Raw genomic sequence first — 20,219 nt, 5'->3', positions numbered from 1 at the left:
AACAGCTGTGGAAGTTAACCTCAAACAGTCAAATTAAAATGAGTCAGCCCAGATGTCAACTTGGGCAGCTAAACACCAGCCTGATTGTAGGTCTGATGAAGTGCAAATATGACGACAGACTGAACATTCAGGATTTAAACTTTGGAATATTACAGATATTTACCAGAAATCAAATGTGACCGGTTATGCCATTGGAAAAAAATACTGTTTTCTAATAATTAGTTAAGTCTCAATTCTTTTCAATAATAAGTTTTTAGTTTCACACTACTTATTTAGTTAACAAGTATTTATTCTGATTACATCGTGCTTGGTGCTGGGGATAGTGAAATGAATAAATAAGGCCTCTCCTCCTAGCTGTCACATTCTAGTGGAAGACAGGTGTGGGACAAGTGGTTGCAAAGTGTGATGGGTGTGGGGAACAAACAGAAGGGAAACTTCACCTGGCTCAGAGAGTCAGAGAGTCAGAGAAGACCTGCTTTTTCAAGAGAAGGAGAAGAGGGTATGTGGTGGGCCAAAGAAACGGCCTGCACAAAGGAGAAGAGGTTGAAAAGTATGGTGGCATCAAGGCAATCTGCACATTTGCGTATGGTTTGATTGTGAGGAGAGTGGTAGAGATGACTGAGAGGTAGCCAGGGGCCAGTTAGTGAGGGGCCCAGAAGCCACAGTGAGGAATTTGTTCTCTGCCTTGTTGGCAATAGAAGTTCATCAGCACTGTCAGTTAGACAGTAAAATAGTCAGACTGACATTTTGAAAAGATCGCTCTATGTGCTGGATAGACATGGGAATAACAGATGTACTAGTGACCACTTATAAAGCAGTAATCCAGATGAAAAGTTATGAGGGTATGTATTTGGTCTAAAGCCAGGGAGATGGTACTAGGGCTGGAGCAGCAGATTTGAGAGACATTTAGGAGAAAGAATCAACAGGAGCTAGAGATAGACTGAGTATAGGGGTCAGGAAAAGAGGGAGGGAATCAAGGACAATGCCAGATTTTTGGCTTGAGCATCTGTATAAATGGTGGTGTCCCTTACTGAGCTGTGCCCCTTCTCCTGTGGGAGGAGCAGGTTTGCTACAGGTGGGGAAAACAGGCATGTTTACTTTGAGTCATTTGCAAGGCAGCTTTACAGAGATATAGAAGAGCTCTGGAAATAAGAAAGAAAATCATTGAAATTCACTCCTCAGAGGTAGAAGAGCTCTTTAGGGTTGCAGTGGGTGACGGGGCATTGTGTTATGAAAATCATGGATACTTAGGAAGAAGTTAATCAGCAAAAGCAAAACTATAGATATTTATAAATCAAGAAGGATGTTTAATTGAGACAGCTAATTTAAATGGAATGTATTGTATTGGAATGGCTAATGCTAATGTATTACGTCACCCATGAATAGAAGTTGTTTAGGAAGTTAATAAGCATATTTTACAGAAAAAAGAAATACGTCAATTTTCCTCTTCTAATATAAAAAGGACAGGGTTTGTAAGTGAAGGAAATAGCTTACTAACGTGATGGTATTTTTTTTTTTTTTTGTACAGTACAGGTCTTTTCTTTACACCTCTCATGCCATGAATTCATAGGGAATGGGTTCCAACAGTTCAGGCTCCTTTCCATTGGTTCTCACAAAGTGGGCTTCTCTGGGTGGAGCAGGCTGGCACTTCAGCTGAACCCAAGTACCTTTCTCTTTGGCTTCCTTCTTTTTCTGATCATTTTCCCTCACTCGTTTCAGGAAGCTATCTCGGCTTTTAGAGTGCTTAATATGCTCAACACGCACATTAATTCTCTTGGCAAGAATCTTGCCCTTAACTTGTTTGTTTACAATAATGCCAACAGCATGCTGGGTAACATTGTAGACTCTTCCAGTTTTGCCATGGTAACATTTGTGGGGCATTCCTTTTTGAACAGTACCGGTTCCCTTGATGTCTACAATATCACCTTTCTTATAGATTCGCATGTATATGGCCAAAGGAACAACTCCATGTTTCCTAAAAGGCCTAGAGAACATGTAGCGGGTGCCCCTCCTCTTTCCCTTTGTGTTGGTCATTTTGGCGAATTACTGGAAGATGGCGGTTCCGGCCGAAAGACGTGATGGTATTTTAAAGTATCTTTTAAAATCTTAAATTTTCTGTAACTTTTTCTTAATGTCTAATTCAATGGGATGTTATTCATTCCCTTCTTACCTCAGAGGATTAGTTGAGTATAAGGTTATATCTCCATGTATATGCGAAAATGTTTCCACTGGTTAGGAGAATTACCATTTACTGAAGACCACAGGATCCACAGTTAGGGCAGTTCAATCTTAGTCACCGCCATACTTGTTGTTTAGAGGAAAAATGAGTCAGAGCAATGTTCCAGACAGTGTGCTTAGATGGTGGTTTAAGAAGTCTCTTTCATTTGTCTGATTTGCAGAAATTTTCACTATGAGTACCAGATCCCGAGTGCCTATTTTGTAGGCAACCTCCTGGAGTCCCCTCACTGGAATGTGAGATCTCTGAGGATGGAGACTTTGTTTGGTTCACTGTTGTTTTCCCAGAACTCTAGGGGTAGTAGATACTTGATAAATACCCACTGAATGAAGGAACAAATGATGAGCTGTAGGACTACCAAATAGAAATAAGATCTGTCCCCTACAGCACAATTTAGAAGGGTAAGTACGGCTAATTAAATATAGTGTAGCAGGAGTGATAGAGAAAGCAGAGAAAAGGATCTATTAACTCAGTCTGTCCAACACAGAAGCACACAAGTTCATGCTTGTTCAAGGAACTTTATGGAGCTTAGTACTACCTGGAATGTACTGTGAAAAGGAGATGTCACTGAAGGAGTATTAAGCTATCTCAAGGAGCCTGGGCTTGAATCAATGGATGAGGAAGTAGCACTTAGAAGGGGAGTCACAGTCATAGTCAGCCTCCCATTTTTAATTATTTGGGTTGTCCTCTGGGGCACAGATGAGGGGAGACCAGCGGCAGTTATTTTAGTTGTTAAAGAAAAGAGATGAAGACTTCTTGAACTAGGTCAGAGGCCAGAAGTAGCATGGAAAGAACATATTCAAGACTACTTAGGAGATAAAACTGAAAGAACTTGATGACTGATTAGATGTAGAAGATAAGGGCCTGGACGTGGGGGGAGGGAGGATAAGAATGATTCCATAAAATCTGACTTTGGGTGGATGGAGGTCCTACCCCAAAACAGTTAGGTAATGTAAGAAAAGTAACAGATTTGAGGGAAAGGTGATTTCAGTTTTATTAGACTGAATCAGACTGTGTGGGATATTCAGGCCAAAGGCTTCAGAGAGAGATCCTGAAGGGAGATTCAGACATAGAAGTCATGTACATGGAGGTGTAACTGTGGCCAAGAACCACAGAGACAGTGTGGGGAGTAAGGAGAAATGTGTACCTAGGAAGAACACAACAGAACACCATTATTTAAAGAGTGGGAAGAAGATGAATCCATGAAAGAGACTAAAGATAGAAGCTGAAAAAGGTTGTAAGAGAACAAGGTAAGTGTAGTTAAGTGTGTAATGTTGAGGGAATAACCAACGGAGTCTAATAAAGTAGAAATAAAATCAGAAAAAGACCAAAATTTGAAAGAACATTTAACATTTATTAAGCAGATCCCTGCCTACTCCTCCAGTATCATTTCATGTCCCTGTTCCTCTCATTTCCTTTCCTCCAGCCCCGCTGCCACTTTTTAGCTCCTCAGACAAGCCAAATTCTCTCCTACCTCAGGACTTTTATACATGCTGTATAAACATGTATACGTATTTGGATGGGACCTGCCTGGGATGCTCCTCCTTCCATTCTTGTGCTTAGGTAGACACATGCTGAGCACGTAATCACTGATGATCCTAAAAAATAGCTATAGCATCTTGATATAAGCTAATAGTGCCTTTTAAGATATTCTGGATGTAATTTTATCTATAATAAACATTGTTCACATATCCATAATTATCAGAAAAATCATACTCTCAATCTAAGTCATTTTAAGGCAATATCAATAGGGTGTTATTTTACTGATGCATCCTTTAAGAAAACATAAATCGCATGGTGAGAATGTCTCCAGACGTTTCTCTAAATAAGAAAGGATTCTTTAGTTCCTAATATACTGTATCTTATCTCCACCACATTACAGCATAATTCCTAAGAGGGGTGTTATACATCTAGATGGCCTCACAGTAATAATGGCTCTTAAATTTTTGGTAGCACCCAAATCATTTTCAAATTGAATTTCAAAACAAACAAACAAAGAATAATCCTAACTGAATATTGGCATGTGGTTTCCATGTTAATTTTAATTTTATATAAGGTCATTTAGTTTCAGATACTTTTAGCCAAAAAAACCCTCTATGACTAAATAATATACTAGAGTATAAAGAAGCCAGTGTGAGAACTTTAACAATAACTGGTGTAGTCTAAATATGTCTTATATCTGTCCCCCTGCCTGCTCTCCATCCTGCTACCACAGTCATAGTTCAAGCACGATTTCTCCTTATGAACCTCTCATGTATACCTGTCCTCAAATCTATTCTCCACTCTGCTGCGGTGTGATCTTCCACTGTGCGAATCTGAGCCTATCACTTCCTTGCTCAGACTTCTTCAGGAGTTCCACATGGCTTACAGTGTAAAGTCTAAACAGTCTAATGTGGAGGACCAAGCTCTTCCTGATATGGTCCCTGCCTATCTCTGCAGCCTCACTTCCATCTGATTCCCACCTTTCACCTTTAGTTCCAGAGACACAGAATTGACTCTCCAACAGCATTTCAAACATGTCATGCTCTCCTTGCCTACCCATCTCTGCAAGTTATTCCCCTGAAATACCCTTTCTTCTTGTCCGCCTAGAAAATTCTTGCTTATCTCTCAAGTTTCAGCTGTGTGAAGCTCTCCTGGAACTCCTGGGCAGGCTTATGATCTCCCCACCTTGTGTTTCCACTGTACTTTATATTGCCTCCAATAAAGTAATCAGCTCAATATATTTTAGTATTTTTTTCATGCCTGTCTCCTTACAACATTGTAAGTTTCCTGAAGGCAGAGGCTGGATCATGCCACCTTTGAGATGCCCAGAAAAATGCCTAGTACATAAGAGGCATGTAAAATACTTGATCAGTGGAGCAGTGAGTATAGGAATAAATGGATCTGGTATCATTTCTTTCTTTTAACAAAACACTTAAGACTTTAAAAAATTCCACATTATCTTAGCTATGTTCTGAGCTGGAGTGGGAGTGCTTACAGCTGCATGTCTTAATCTGATGATATGCTTTCAAGAGACCACCCATCTGCATGGAACACACACACACACACGCGCACACACACACACACACACACACATAAAGCCTAAGGTTCAGTGCAGCAAAACCTCTAAAGCAGGAAGCACATGAAATCACTTGGGATTTAAGAAGCAGAAAGAATGGGAGTTAAAAGGAAGCACAGTAACTCAGAGACAAATGGATTTGCCTTGATTTTCGAAAAACACATAATAAGAAGTCTGCCCTATTGTACTTTTTCATATGGAGCTGGACCTCTCCTTAGCCTACTCCAAGCCCTTTTTCCCAGCCTTATATGAATCTGCTGGTCCCATCACTAGCAATAGTGGTTTTCCTCATAGAGGTTACAGTCAATCATCTCCTGTTTCCAATAAAATGCCTACTAAAAAACATTGCGAAAAAAGTGACCAACTTAAGATTGTCACTTCTCTTAAGGGTAATCTTTGGTGATATAACCTCCATCATCCTGGAGGCAAGCAGTCCCTTTATTTCCAGGTAACAGATACACATATTTTCCTTTCCTCCATAAACATACAGAGGACCTGTTTTTGTGTAAGTGACTAAAGCCTGCCTTCCTTCAGACTTGTAGGTCAGTAAATTAGGTTGGAAAGGTTGATACATTTTAAAAGAAATATGATTAGAAAATTCATACTAACAATCAAGAAGGTAGAAATAAATAAAAAATAATTGAGAAGGAGAAAAGTTAAATTATTTTTATAAAATTATAATTGCTAACCAGAGTATAAAAGGGAAGACTACTTGTGAGGTTAAGATACATTTTCCTGGACATTGTACAAGATAGCTTTATCAGTGATTTTAGAAAGAGGATGTGTAAATTGAGATAAAACATATTTCCAAGTAAAAGTTTTGTTCTTTCTTTTTAAAAGAATGTGGTAGGCAGCATCAAACAGAGCGAATCTTTCAGAAAGAAACGTATTAAATGGAAAGACTTATTCATACAATTACAAAGGGAAATAGATTCCATCCAAAAATTCTGAGAGTATGCCAGCAAGATAAGAGACAACTGGGTCTATAAAAGCAGATAATTTTATAAGTAGACTACTCATTCATTTACAAGTACTTACTCATTGTAGCTGTGTGTCAAATGCTATGCGAGGTTCTGGGAATACTCAATTTACAGACACAGCCCTAGTCTCAAGGTACAGCCTAGTCGCTAAACAACAAGAGTAACAACACTACATGGCTAAAAGTTACTAACAGCATGAGTTCAGGGTGTGGCTTCACATCCTTGCTGGTGTGACTACACAATGAGGGCTCAGGCAAGTTATTTAACCTCTGTGTGCCTCCATTCCCCTCTCTTTAAAACAGTGATTTTAATATACCTTTCCTCATAGTGTTGTGAGGATTTGTAAACTATTTAACATACGTTTCTGGCATATGGTAAATACTCAATATATCTTAGCAATAATTTACTAGAACTATGACACAATGAGATATATATACTGATATGGTGATGTGTGCCCTGCACTGCATCTTGGCAGCACAGATGAGTTGGAAAGTGAGAGCTGTTGTCTCTGTTGTCTCTGTGGAGGAGTCAGGAGACGCTTGTCAGCTTTTGAGGTGCAGGTGAGAGCTTGAGTAGGTGCTTGGGAGGTAAGGAAGAGAAGGGCACTCTCAGTGAGGGAAGAAGCAGGGGGGAAGGCATGGAGACATGAAAGAGGATTACTGTTGGGGAATCCACAGGTGACTTTGTATTGCTAGAGCATTGAGAATTTAGAGGATGTGGCTGAAGATGAGGCTGGAGAAAGAGGTGGGGGGCAGAGAGTGAACAGTCTTGGGTGCCTCACAAAGTGATTCAGACTATGTGCTACGTGCAGTGGGAGCCAGTGAAGAACTCTGAGTATTAGGACTGAAATAGATTTGTGTACAGAAACATAACAGTAAGGAAGCTCTATTTAGAGTGGGAGAGCTATTGCAATGACAGTGACAAATAATGAGGTTTTGATCGTGGTGGCAGAACAGGCATGTATGAGAGATATTTAGGAGTAGTATAGGTAAGGCTTGGTGACTGATTGGCTGGATATGGGGAGCAGCGGGGAGAGGAGGAGTTATAGGTAATACCCAGGTTTTTTATTCGGTCAGTTGTGGACATGATGGTACCTGTAACCACAAAAAGAATCTAAGAGAGGGATCAGGACTTGGAGATAAGATGCTGAACTCCATTTCAACATGTTTCATTCAAGTAACAGGACACATCTCTCCAGACTACCCATTTGGTCCTGGGTGACAAAAAGCAGACAGACACTCATTTGACTTTCAGAATCTTCACCTTTTCTTGTTTGCTTGTTTCTCAGTATGGCTGGCAAGGAATCATAGGGATTAGGTAAACTGCAATTCAAGCATTACTGAAAGCAGAAAATTTACACAAAGGATTTTCAACAGCCTCCCTCCAATTCTATCCCATCTATCGCAACAACTTATATCCATTTTATCCTCAAAAAAGCAGCAAGAAAGAAGCTGTCTTATGTTTACTGTCAGGGACATTTTGTTCTTTTTAAGTTTCTCATGATCTACACACCCCAATAATTACATCAGAGTTTTCAGTCATCCTAGACTCTTGGGTACCCCATTCCATCTTATTTCATAGAATATGTTTTCTAATATCCTGCATTCAAATATTAAATATCCTAAATGGTACAGATTACACTTATAGATTTCCCAGCTAGAGAAATTTAGACCCTATGAAGAGGATTATAAAAGCTGCAAAATGCAGAGGAAGGACCAATGTATTTAACTAAATCAAAGAAAAGTTGATCATGAGCCATTCAAGTTTAACCAGACTTGCTGAAGCTAGCAGAAAGAGTGTGAAGAACCCATTAAAATCTGTGGTTTCCAGGTTGATTACTAGTCCTTTGAAAATAACAGTGCTGAGGTTGAGGTGCTTATGGCACATTCAGGTGTCTAATTAACTATTAGAAGACAAGATCTGGAGCTCAGGAGAGAGATCTGGGTTAGACGTAGAGATGGTTGAGGAGGCTGAAGGGAAAGAGAAGAAGAGCGATCAAGTTCAAAGCTCCAGGGAACACTGACACTTACTGGGTGGATTTGGGAGACAAACTCACAAAGGAAACTAAAAATGAACATCCAAAGCAGTAGGTGTGGAAACAGTTATGTCATGGGAACCAAGGGAGGTGGTGTTTCAAAAAGCAGTAGACTGTCAGCAGGGTTAGACTTTGCAGATGGACCAAGTAACATGAAGATACAGAAGTATCTATCAATTTCTATAAAAGAAAATTGTTCATATATGTATATACTTATACATAGTAACATTCAAAGCTTAATATTTTGTTTGAACATTGGTGCTTTTGTGCTGTTACAGCTTGCTTGGAACAGACAGTAAACTCCCCAGAACTGTTGTGGCTCTTATAAAGGAAATATGCACAGCATTAATAGTATATTATTCTTTGTTGATATACAAAAAGATTTAATAATGGACTCACATATTGGTTTTCTGTGTAAAGGAATTATGCATGGTGTTAATATTTTATATAATTTTTTGTTGATATATAAAAAGATTTAATATGAATAATATTAATAATTTAATCATTACCATCATAATTCTATTTCTTCTTATGTGAATCTTCTGTTTAGATTCTTTACTCATTTATATATTAGGGTATCAATATTTCTGTCAGTTTGTATAAACTCCTTATAATTATGTAGTTGTTAATCATTTATCATATTTTCATATTTCTCCATATCTTTTCAACGGTCTCTCTCATGACTATGGAAGAGAGGTTTGTTTTAGTGTTTTAATCTTGAAAGCCTACAAGCTAGTGCTTATAAAGAGGATTTAAGAAAAAGAAAAAATGTAGTAAAAGTTGGACAAATTGTGCAATCTTATGTAATTTTATTCAGATTTTTTTTCAAGAGACTGTTTCTTTAATCATATGTAGAACAGATTATAAAGTTTATTTATGCTTATTTACTATTCTGGTGTGCCTGAATTAAAGCACTGACAGTTTCCAGACTGAAACATACTATAATAAACAAGGATGATTTGTAGCAATGTGGCTGTCATATAAATTACACTATATTTTATTTTAATGTTAATATTCCATAATGCCTAGACCATCTTTCCAGACTTTTTCTAAAAGTAGTCTTTCAGAAGAAAAGACATGTGCAAGTTTTAAAGACTAAATCTTACTTTCAAATTGTTAAGCTGTTTAATAAGGTTTCATCCACTTCAGTTTCAAATACAAAACATGGTTCATTTTTAAATTATGACCAAATGGTCAGTCTTAAAATGGGTTAAAAAAAAATACATCAAGCAAAACAGTAACTCCATTTTGTAAATGTGCTCAACAGGAATCTGGGAAAATGAAAGATTGCTACCTGTTAGAATCATTATTATCAAAAAGGCAAGAAATAACAAGTTATGGTGAGGATGTGGAGAAAGGGGAGCCCTTGTGCATGTTTGGTGGGAATATAAATTGGTGCAGCCACTATGGAAAACATTATGGCAATTCCTCAAAAAATGATAAAGAGAACTATCATATGATCTAGAAATTTCATTTCTGGGTATTTACCCAAAGGAAACAAAAACATTAATTCAAAAAGATATATGTACCCCCTGTTTACTGCAGCATCATTTACAATAGCCAAGACATGAAAACAACCTAAGTGTCTGCTGATGGATGACTGGATAAAAAAGATGTGGCATATATGTATACATACATATATGTATATATACATATACATACAGTAGAATATTACTTAGCCATAAAAAGAAGAAAATCTTGCCATTTGAACAACAAGGATGGACCTTTAGGGCAGTATGCTAAGTGACGTAAGTCAGACATAGAAAGACAAATACTGTATGATCTCACTTACATGTGGAATACAAACAAACAAACAAACCCTCATAGATACAGAGAACAAACTGGTAGTTAGCACAGGCAGGAAGGTGGGCAAAATGGGTAAAAGAGGCCAAAAGGTAAAAACTTTCAGTTCTTAAATAGAGAAGTCATGGGATGTAATGGTGACTACAGTTAATGTATATCTGAAAGCTGCTGAGAGAGTAGATGTTAGAAGTTCTCATGACACGAAAGAAAAATTTTAGCTATGTATGGTGACAGACGCTAACTAGACTTATTGTGGAGATCATTTCACAATATATACAAATATTGAAGAATTATGTTGTACACCTGAAACTAATATAATGTTTTATGTCAATTATATCTCAATAAAAAGATTACCTATCTTATTGAGATATAATTGACACAAAACATCTTTTGTTAATGGGGAACACACAAAAAATTAATTGGGATAGTTAGTTATGTCTAAAATAATCTTTTATTCAAAGTACCTCCCAAAATATTCAGCAAGGAATAAAGGAAAGGGTAATGAAAAAAAAGGTTTGAGTGAATACTGGCTAATAATGTAGAAGGAAGGATAAAATTAGAAAACCAGCACTTCACAACTCCCAACGAAATAACTGATTTAGGCAAGGATGACCAATTAATGCTAAAACCATTGACTGAAGGGTTGTTGGGAAATTCATGTGGTCTCAAAGAATCACACCACAGGTTATTTACTAAATAAAAAGGAAAAAATATAACGCTAATGAAGAGATCCAGTAGTTACCACCCAAATTAAGTGACTTAGCAGCAGCAACAACAGTGGGGCAACCTGACATATGTGTCTCCTGATGCGATGCAACAGCACCGAGTTAGTAGTTTTGCAAAACAATGTATACCTAGAATCTAATCTGGGAACAATCAGACAAATTCAGAAGTGGGACATTTTATATAATAGCTGGCCTGGGATCTTTAAAACAGTCAATGTCTTTAAAGACAAAATCTAAAGAAAAAAAAGAGGCTAAAGAGCCATGACACCCAAATGTAATACGTGAACTCTGGGTCCTGGATAAAAAGCAAATGTGAATATTGTCTCTTTATTATGTAGTATGGTATTACTGTTAATCTTAGGTATTCTACTGTATATACATAATACTATATAGTATCACAATACTATAAAGTTACATAGGACACTGTCCTTATTCCTAAGGAGATACACATAGAATATTTAGAGGTAATGCATCATGATATCTGAAACTTATTTTGAAATGGTTCACACTATATATATGAATTAAAAATATATGCTATATATTTTATATATTTTCAAAACTATATTCATACATAAATATTAGTTAAGCTATCACAGCAATTAAGCAAAAAGTGAAAAAAATATTTGTAACTGGTGAATTTAGGTAAAGGGTATGTTAAGTATTCATTTATCATTCTTTGAACCTATCTGTAGACCTGAATATTTTCAAAATAAAGAGTTGGGGGAGGTATGTTTTATGTTTAAGTTGGTGATATTCTAAGCCTGGAGCAGGATGACTCAGCCATATAGTAAGTAAGTACAAACACACACCCCCACGTCAGTCCAACATTTGATAACTAGTAAGTTCATTGCTGATGTCTATCTACATAGCTAAGCAATTCCAGATGTAAAATTCTGGGGAAAAAGAATAGTTTTCAAAGAAATTGTCTCCTCCTAACTGTCTGGTGTACATGTACGTGTTCCTGGCATTGTGTAGTGTTCACTATTTCCAGTGACCCCTAACTGAACCACTTGCCAAACAACTTATACTCTCCAAATGAAGTCTTTGTTCATGCTGCTTCCTCAGGCTGCTTCATATTCTTTCACTTGTTGAAGCCTTAGTTTTTTTTTTCTTTTTCCTTTTAAAAAATTTTAAAAGTTTTATTGCAGTATAGTTGATTTATAATGTGTTCGTTTCTGGTGTACAGCAATAGTGATTCAGTTTTATATATATATACACACATATATATACATATATATATTCTTTTTTATTATAGGTTATTACAAGTTATTGAATATAGTTCCCTGTGCTATACAGTAGGATCTTGTTGTTTATCTATATTGTATAGTTTGAGCCTGCTAATTCCAAACTCCTAATTCACCCCTCCTGCCCTTTGATAATCATAAGTTTGTTTTCTATGTCTGTGAACCTGCGTTTTGGAAATAAGTTCATTTGTGTCATCTTTTTTTTTAGATACCACATATAAGTGATATCATATGATATTTGTCTTTCTCTATCTGACTGACTTAGTATGATAATCTCTAGGTCCTTCCATGTTGCTGCAAATGGCATTATTTCATTGTTTTATGGCTGAGTAGTATTCAATTGTGTGTGTGGTGGTTAACCACAACTTCTTTATCCAATCATCTGTCGATGGACATTTAGGTTGCTTTTATGAATAGGCAGAAGACCTAAATAGACATTTCTCCAAAGACATACAGATGGCCAATAGGCAAATGAAAAGATACTCAATATCCCTAATTATCAGAGAAATGAAAATAAAAACTACAGTGAGGTATCCCCTCACACCAGTCAAAATGGCCATCATTAAAAAGTCCACAAACGATAAATGCTGGAGAGCATGTAGAGAAAAGGGAACCCTTCTATTACTGTTGGTGGGAATGGAATTTGGTGCAGCCACATATAGTGATTTCTTTAAAAACTAAAAATAGAGTTACCATATGATCCAGCCATCTCATTCTTGGGCATATATCTAAAGAAAACTCTAATTCAAAAAGATACATGAACCCCGGTGACCATTACTCAGTTTTTAAGGCTTAATTCAAATTCTTCTTCCTCCATGAAAGTCTCTCCCAGACTGCCACCTCTTCTTTCCAACTGAAATACGTCACTCCCTGCTCTGTGGTCCATATACCTCTCTTGAAACATATCCTCATTCATTTTTGCATTATTGTCACTTATCCAGTAGAGAAGGAAAGTTTTGTATATCTCTGTTGCATAGGATAAAGTCCAAATTCCTTAGAATAATGTACAAGGCTCTCATGACTTGGTGCCTGCTTCCTTTTGAGTCTTAAGTCTTAATACTCCCTTCAGTGGACCTGATACCAGAGCTATAATATAAGCCAATTTTCCACTAGGGAGTCCTGGGCCCCTAAGATCCAGGCCCCTCAAATCCGTGGCCTATGAAGGAGTGAAGTACTCCCCAGAATTTCTAAGAATTCCTAGGGTCTTGCATTTTCACACAACCTGCAATGCTAGTGACTTCAGGAGGCTATCTGCTTTCCTTTGTGTTCATCTGATTACAAAGTTTAGATCCTTTTGAATTTTGAGAAAATAAACCTTTCCTGTAAAACATTCATGAATTTGGTTGACTTTCAAAGGAGATGAAGGAGATTTACATTTTCATGATGCTACAAGTTCCCTGAAAAGTTAAGTAGCCACTTGCCCTTTGCCCCACTGAGGCCCAGTTACTCCACCATGTTGGGTCCTCTTTCCTTCTTATTTTTGTCTTGTCTTTCCATCCCTCTCAGAAATAAAACCTTGACACAACTAACCTCCAGGGCTTTTACCCCAAGCACTCAACAAGTTATTAAACAAAACAAACAAAACAAAACAAAATAAAACCAAACCAAACCTCACAGTTTTTCCCTTAAGAGAAATTTTAGGCCAACTCTTAAGATAATTTTTTAAAAATCCATTTATATCTAATCATGTCATGCTATACAGTTCCCTATATGTAACATACTGTTTCATATCCTAGTGCTTTTGCACATTCTGTTCCTTCAGCTTAGAATGTCCTTCCCTCTATATTTTCTTAGCAATTTACACTTCTCCACTCATAACTTTCCTCCATGCAGCCTCCTCTAACCCAAAATAGTAGCCTCATTTTCCCTCACTGGTTCTACCACTGTGCATAGTATTTACTTTTCACTGGCTTGTAATAATCTATTGTACATGTCTGTCTTCACTGCTAGACTATGGGCTCCTTGAAAGTAAACACTGCACCTCATCGACCTTCACACTTCCAGCTTCTATTCCAGAGCCTCATCAATATAATACATGCTAAATAAATGTTTATCAAATGAATGATGAATTAGGAATGAATGAATTTCACTCAGATCTGTGATGTAAGACTTTCTAAGGTATAAAGAAAGTCTGTAAAATACAGGAACCATCACATGCTTCAGAGAACACCTTCTAATTGGGAGCGTTTATAAGCCTTATGGTACCAAGTAGTACATGTTACCCAGCTGGCGTTGATATACTGTAAGTTATTAATCTGAAAAGCTTCTGAGTCAAAATCCATTAAAAAATGTATCTTTCTGACTGGAAACGTATTATTTAGCTTGATCAGAGAAGCTGGTCTCCCACAAACAGCACAAGGCATTTTTTAATGGAGGCCTCATTTCCTCCTGCTGGCTTAGATTTGTTGCTGTTCAGTTACAAAGTTGTGTCTACTTGCAGCATCAGGGCCTTAGACTTGTCTGACATATTAGCATCATGACATCTCTTGGTCGCTGTCTTGCTAATAGATTGGCCATCTAGGTCTGAAGCTTGCTAATAAAAATAGATGAAAAGTGATCAATTCCTGTATTCATTTTGGACTGAAGGGTACTGTAGGAATAGTTATTTGTATTTAGTTATATAATTATTACATCAATCAATTCCATTTTAAAAAATATTGTTGAGATATAATTCACACACTATAAAACTCACCAAAGTATACAATTCAGTGGTTTTTAGTATATTGATAGAGTTGTGCAACCATCACAATGTAATTTCAGAACATTTTCATTACTCCAAAAATAAACTTCCCATAAGCAGTCACTATCACCCCTTGGATCTCCCTAGGCAACCACTAATCTACTTCCTGTTTTTATATACTTGTCTAGTCTGGACATTTCATATAAGTGGAATCATACAATATGCAGCCTTCTGGGTCTAGCATCTTTTACTCAGCACAATGTTTTTAGTGTCCATCTATATAGTACCACGCATCAATACTTCTTTTTCTTTAGTTGGTAACTGATATTTCACTGTATGAATATAACACAATTTATTTATGCTTTCACCAGCTGGTGGACATTTGGGTTGTTTCACTTTTTTCTATTACGAATAACACTGCTAGAACATCTGAGTACAAGTGTTTTAGGTCGACATGTATTTTCATTTCTCTTGGGTGGAAGAGAAACGTTCTTTTCCACCCAAGAGATGGAGTGATGAAAATGTTCTGGAATTAAATTGTCATGGTTGTATAACTTACCAATATACTAAAACACACTGAATTGTGCACCTAGGAGTGGAATTGTTGGATCATATGGGAACTCTATGTTTAATTTTTTTAAGAATTGCCAGTTTTCCAAAGTGACTGGACCATTTTACATTCTCAACAGCAGTGAATGAGGGTTCTAATTTCTTCACATCTTGCCAATGCTTATTATCTGTCCTTTTAGTTATAGCCATTGTAGAATGTGTGTAGTAGTATCTCATTGTTGTTTTTGACTTGCATTTGCTTAATGGCTAATGATGTTTAATTAATTAAATTTTGAGGCCATACATTTTAGTGAACAATTACAGTGATGAAACATGGCATTCCATTTTAATATTAGTATTCCATTTTAATAATTTTAAATAAAGTAGTAAAGATAATACAGGCTGTTAAGTGTCACACTTAGCAAGTGTACTTCATTTACAGCTCATCTTAAAAAATTCTAACTTGGTTACATAGAAGTTAAAAAAAGAAGTGAAAACTTCAGAGAGAGTTTCATGGGACAAATTCCACATAGAATAATAAAACATATTTAGCTATCATCAGGTATAGGGCAAAGAGACTATGCATTTCTTACTTGATTTTTTTGTTCAAACAACTTAGTTTCTGTTGGGGGAAAATCTAATTTCCAATTCTTCTAACATGAAGAAAAGAGCATCAACATCTGGAACCCAGACCATATGTGATGGCTTCACAGGGTTTGCTCATTCTTTGTTTTGAACTGAGAAGGCAGAAACAATGTGTTGTAGCAAAAGAATCCACATTTGCAATAAAATTAAAAGAATAAATGGAGTGATTTCATTTTTGGGTGGTGTACAGAACTGTTAAATGAAATTATAAATTGCAATTTAAGCAGTGGCTTTAATCAAGCAGAATTTCAGGCACTTTTCCCCCTTGATCTAGATTTTGTTTTTGAAAAATGAAAGGGCCTAACACATGCATCAGTGGAAAAAACAAGATATTGGCATGGCCCATTTTCAATCATAGTACAAATGTGATTTTTAAGATCAATCAAATGTAAACCAGTCCTGAAAATAAAATGTAAAAAAGAGAAATCATATACCATTTCTGGCATTTTCCCTGCTAGCCAACTCTGGGGCCACAGAATGAGAAGAGACTGCTTCTGTCTACATAGTCTAGGAAGCATATCCTACAGAATTATACAAGTAATGCATCCTGAATGCAAAGCAGGAGGATGGCATCTGTAAGGCATATTGGTCAGTTCCTTATCTGAGTGTTGTGCCAGCTGAGGTAGAAGCTACTGAGAAATGGGCCAGCAAAACCACACATAAAAAATTGAAGGGCTAAAAGTACAATTGGCTTTTAAAAAATAAGTAGAGATAAAGTTTTTAACTTGAAAAAAGAAGTGAGCTAATGATGAATGATCATATGTCTATAGGCCTTTATATAAAGATCTGTTTATTCTCTCTCTAAGCAATTAGACATAATAAAATGAGCCAAAGATTTTCAGATTTTTAGGTTAGGCATAAATAAGAACTTATTGACAAACAGATTCATTAGCCTCATGAATGTCTTCAAAATAAAGCTGTAAGCTTAGAAGTCTTTAAGATCTCTTTATATTGATTCAGACAACATTTACCTGGAAACAGGAGGTAAAATAGGAAGTTTTCTGGTTCTGGGATTTGTAACACTTTTTGCAAAACATTAGAGACAACCTCAAAATTTTATTTAATGTTGCCTAATCAAAGTGATTTTATGCTTTGGTAAGTGTAAAGAAATATGAGACAGAGTCAAGTTTTTAAAATTTGCATAGATGGTTGTTATCTTATTGGAAATATACCTTCCATATAAGTTATAATCATCAAATAATCTTTATATTAAATATTTTTAGGGCTTGATGATACTTTCCAGACACAGAAAATTAAAGGAACTGTCTCTATCTGAGTGTGATAAAATCACTGATGTTGGAATTCAGGTAAGATAATTAAGGTCTCTTTTTTTTTTTTAAAGAATTAAGACTGAAAATTAAGCACAAATCGAATAAATGCTGTAGGTCAACAGAAAAAAGAAGCGGATGGGAAAACAACACACTGATCTTGGTTGAGCCAAGATCAACTCCTGCCTCTAGTCAGATCTCCACAGCCTAACGTGACTGAAAGTATTTGCTTTCCCATTTTTCCAGGTGACTCTCTCCCGTCCAAGTGTCATACTCATAGGATAAATAGGGATAGGCAGACATTTTACTTGGAGAATGAAGAACTGCAGTGTGGTAAAAGGTTTCTCATGTAATGGGAGTGTTCTGTAGATAGAAATGTTATATAATCTAACTGTGAAAAATTGAGGGTGTTTGAAAAATTACACCAGATACTTAACAATTAGAGGCTTAAGTTACTCAAACATAGTTGGCAGCATACTTTACCAGGATGGAAAGCAGGAGACAAGTAATTGAATAGGATAAATGATTATGTGCTCAAATGGTACTTTAAGAACTCATGAGAAAGGTACATTTCCTAGATCTGGTCTTGAGTGATATACAAGAAGTCATAAAGTAGCTATTGTGAGCAGGCCGCATGTAATGTTTACCACAACATTAAGCATCTCAGTCAGCAGTTAACAGAAGAAAAATGGAAATCATATGTCATACATGTATCAAACTAGGACAAAATCTGGCTACTTATTAGTAGAATAATGGAAGAAAACACTTTTAAAGGGAACCAATAATCTAGGAATGTGGAACTGTTTAATGCATTGGAAACTTCATTTATAGTATCCTGAGAGTTTTTGCAGCAACATGTATGGACCTGGAAATTGTCATTCTAAGTGAAGTAAGCCAGAAAGAGAAAGAAAAATACCGTATGATACCACTTATATGTGGAATCAAAAAAACAGATAAAGACACAGTGAACTTATTTACAAAACAGAAACAGACTCGGGGGCAAGGGGGTGGGAAGGGATAAGTTGGGAGTTTTTGTAGATAGTATTTGTAGATAGTAACTATTATATATAAAACAGATAAACGACAAGTTTCTTCTGTATAGCACAGTGAATGACATTCAATATCTTATAGTAACCTATAGTGAAAAATATGAAAATGAATATATGTATGTATATATGACTGAAATAATGCTGTACACCAGAAATTGACATAACATTGTAAACTGACTATACTTCAATAAAAGTAAATAAATACATAAACAAACAAACAAAAAGAGTTCAAAACCCGAAATATCTGGGGCTAAACTCGGAAAAAAATTTTTAAAAATAGAAACTCCTAGTAAGATAAAAGGATTTATCTCACACACGGAAAGATAATGCAAATGACAGCTGAAAGTCCACCAGAGCAAACTTGAAGTTAAATTGTCTTGCATGAATTTGAAATGGTTTCTGTAAGAAGTTCTAATGTGACTAATAGTAGAGTGTTAAAATATTACATGGTGGTGGGCTACAGAGAGTGCCAGGTCAGATGGTGCTCTAGACTTTAGCATAGAATTTTAGCATTCTGATGCTGAAGGAAACTTAGAACCATGTAAACCAACTCCATAATTTAATGGGTGAGGAAACTAAGGCCCAGAGGGTTTAAATGATTAGTCCAAAATCCTATGCCTTCCCAGCAAACTAATCTTACTAATCTAGCTTTATGGAAATGAAGAGTAGAAATGGTGAACTTCTGTTCTAAATAGCTGTTTAGAAATATAACTTAGTGGGAAAACGTTTTCAAATGATTTTTTCTAGATTTCATTGTGTCTGGACAATGTAATGGTACTCAAGGGGAAAATGTAATGCCACTAAGAAATCTCCTTTAAGAGGCATTAGTGTCAAGCAATATCAATTTCTCGTTTCAGACCCTGGTTACTGAGGTTCTAACAGGTTCCTAAGAAATCTGCCTAGTAGTATGTTCAATTGTATAAAGAGTTAAAAAGAACAAACACTATCTTTCAAAACAAAGATCCCAGAAGGACTATCAAGTTGTATACAGGGCAAGATTATAACTCTATGGCAACAAAAGAGGTTACAAAACATTTAGATGCATGTAACCTACTAGGAGAAAAAGCCAAAATGTTCCTTTAGGGTTAAACCATGATTTACCTATTGCACTTCATTTAAGGATTAAACATGCATTTACATAAAACTTTATCCATGAATAGGATCTACTCAGGCTTTCAAAGGGTCTTTGACAAGGTGACAGAACAAAGGTTATTAAAATTAAACAGTTTAGTGTTAACATTTCTAAAACTGGATTATATTCCTTATACTGTGATCAATTACATGTGACCAATAACTACAAATCAGAAGTACTGAAACCTACCATGGTGATGACATGGACTTTTAATACCCATCACTTGTTAATTTCAAAATGCTTCTTGGGATGAGAGAGTGCTGACCAAAGTCTGAGGCTAAGTATCAGAAAGCTAGTGCTTTCTGCCATTTGAGTCTACGGGTTCCAGGCCTTTTTATTTTAACTCTTTGGAGCCTGAAAACCATACTACTTTTAGATGTTCTAAGATTTTAGATGACAGCATTTACCCATATGCTAGCTATACGGTCATACGGCTGAGTGTGGTATAGCTTTAAAAAAAGGTAAACTTACAAAAAAAATAGCATGTATTTGTTTTCAGTGATCTAAGAGAGAAAATACAAGATGGGGAATACCGGAGCATGGAAATACAGAATTATTTAATTATTATTCAAGTTCATGAAAAAAAATTTTTTCCCTTTCTCATCATCCTTCTTTTTTCCTCCCTGCTTTTGCAGTGAGTGTGTATGCATGCTTTTAACCTGCTTTTACCTCTTCCAAGTTTCCAAGATTCACGCTTCTGGGCATGTGGTTTCTTTCTCTTCCTTCCCTCCTTCAGCCCAACTATTAAGGTCCAAAAGAGAGGAGACAAAGAAGGGGGAGGAGAAAGTGACACATAAGCCAATTTCACAATTCCT

General features: G+C 36.3%; 3 protein-coding genes across 8 annotated transcripts in view; 1 reads left to right on the top strand and 2 right to left on the bottom strand.

Moving 5' to 3' along the window:
- The window catches only part of FAM185A (family with sequence similarity 185 member A), a 131,259-nt gene that overhangs the window by 23,920 nt on the left and 87,120 nt on the right, over positions 1-20,219 (bottom strand). The gene's annotated exons all lie outside the window — the stretch shown is intronic.
- The window catches only part of FBXL13 (F-box and leucine rich repeat protein 13), a 199,536-nt gene that overhangs the window by 120,746 nt on the left and 58,571 nt on the right, over positions 1-20,219 (top strand). For 5 of the 6 annotated variants that reach the window (XM_072965169.1, XM_072965171.1, XM_031679768.2 and 2 more), the window contains one exon: positions 17,179-17,262. The exons of the other annotated variant lie outside the window; for it this stretch is intronic. In XM_072965169.1, the coding sequence (XP_072821270.1) occupies positions 17,179-17,262 (84 nt within the window). The remainder of the gene's footprint in view (positions 1-17,178; positions 17,263-20,219) is intronic. 6 annotated transcript variants of the gene reach the window in all.
- LOC116281321 (large ribosomal subunit protein eL21-like) lies at positions 1,537-2,078 on the bottom strand. The gene has a single exon (XM_072965437.1). The coding sequence runs from the start codon at positions 2,032-2,034 to the stop codon at positions 1,552-1,554; it is 483 nt and encodes a 160-aa protein (XP_072821538.1). The 5' UTR covers positions 2,035-2,078; the 3' UTR covers positions 1,537-1,551.

This window comes from Vicugna pacos, chromosome 7 (assembly GCF_048564905.1).
Source record: "Vicugna pacos chromosome 7, VicPac4, whole genome shotgun sequence".
Lineage (NCBI taxonomy): Eukaryota > Metazoa > Chordata > Mammalia > Artiodactyla > Camelidae > Vicugna > Vicugna pacos.
The sequence above is the reverse complement of the archived record's forward strand: the minus strand, read 5'-3'. Positions and strand labels throughout refer to the sequence as shown.

Excerpts from the sequence above, each read along its gene's own strand:
- LOC116281321 (XM_072965437.1), bottom strand. The coding sequence starts at position 2,034 with ATGACCAACACAAAGGGAAAGAGGAGGGGCACCCGCTACATGTTCTCT.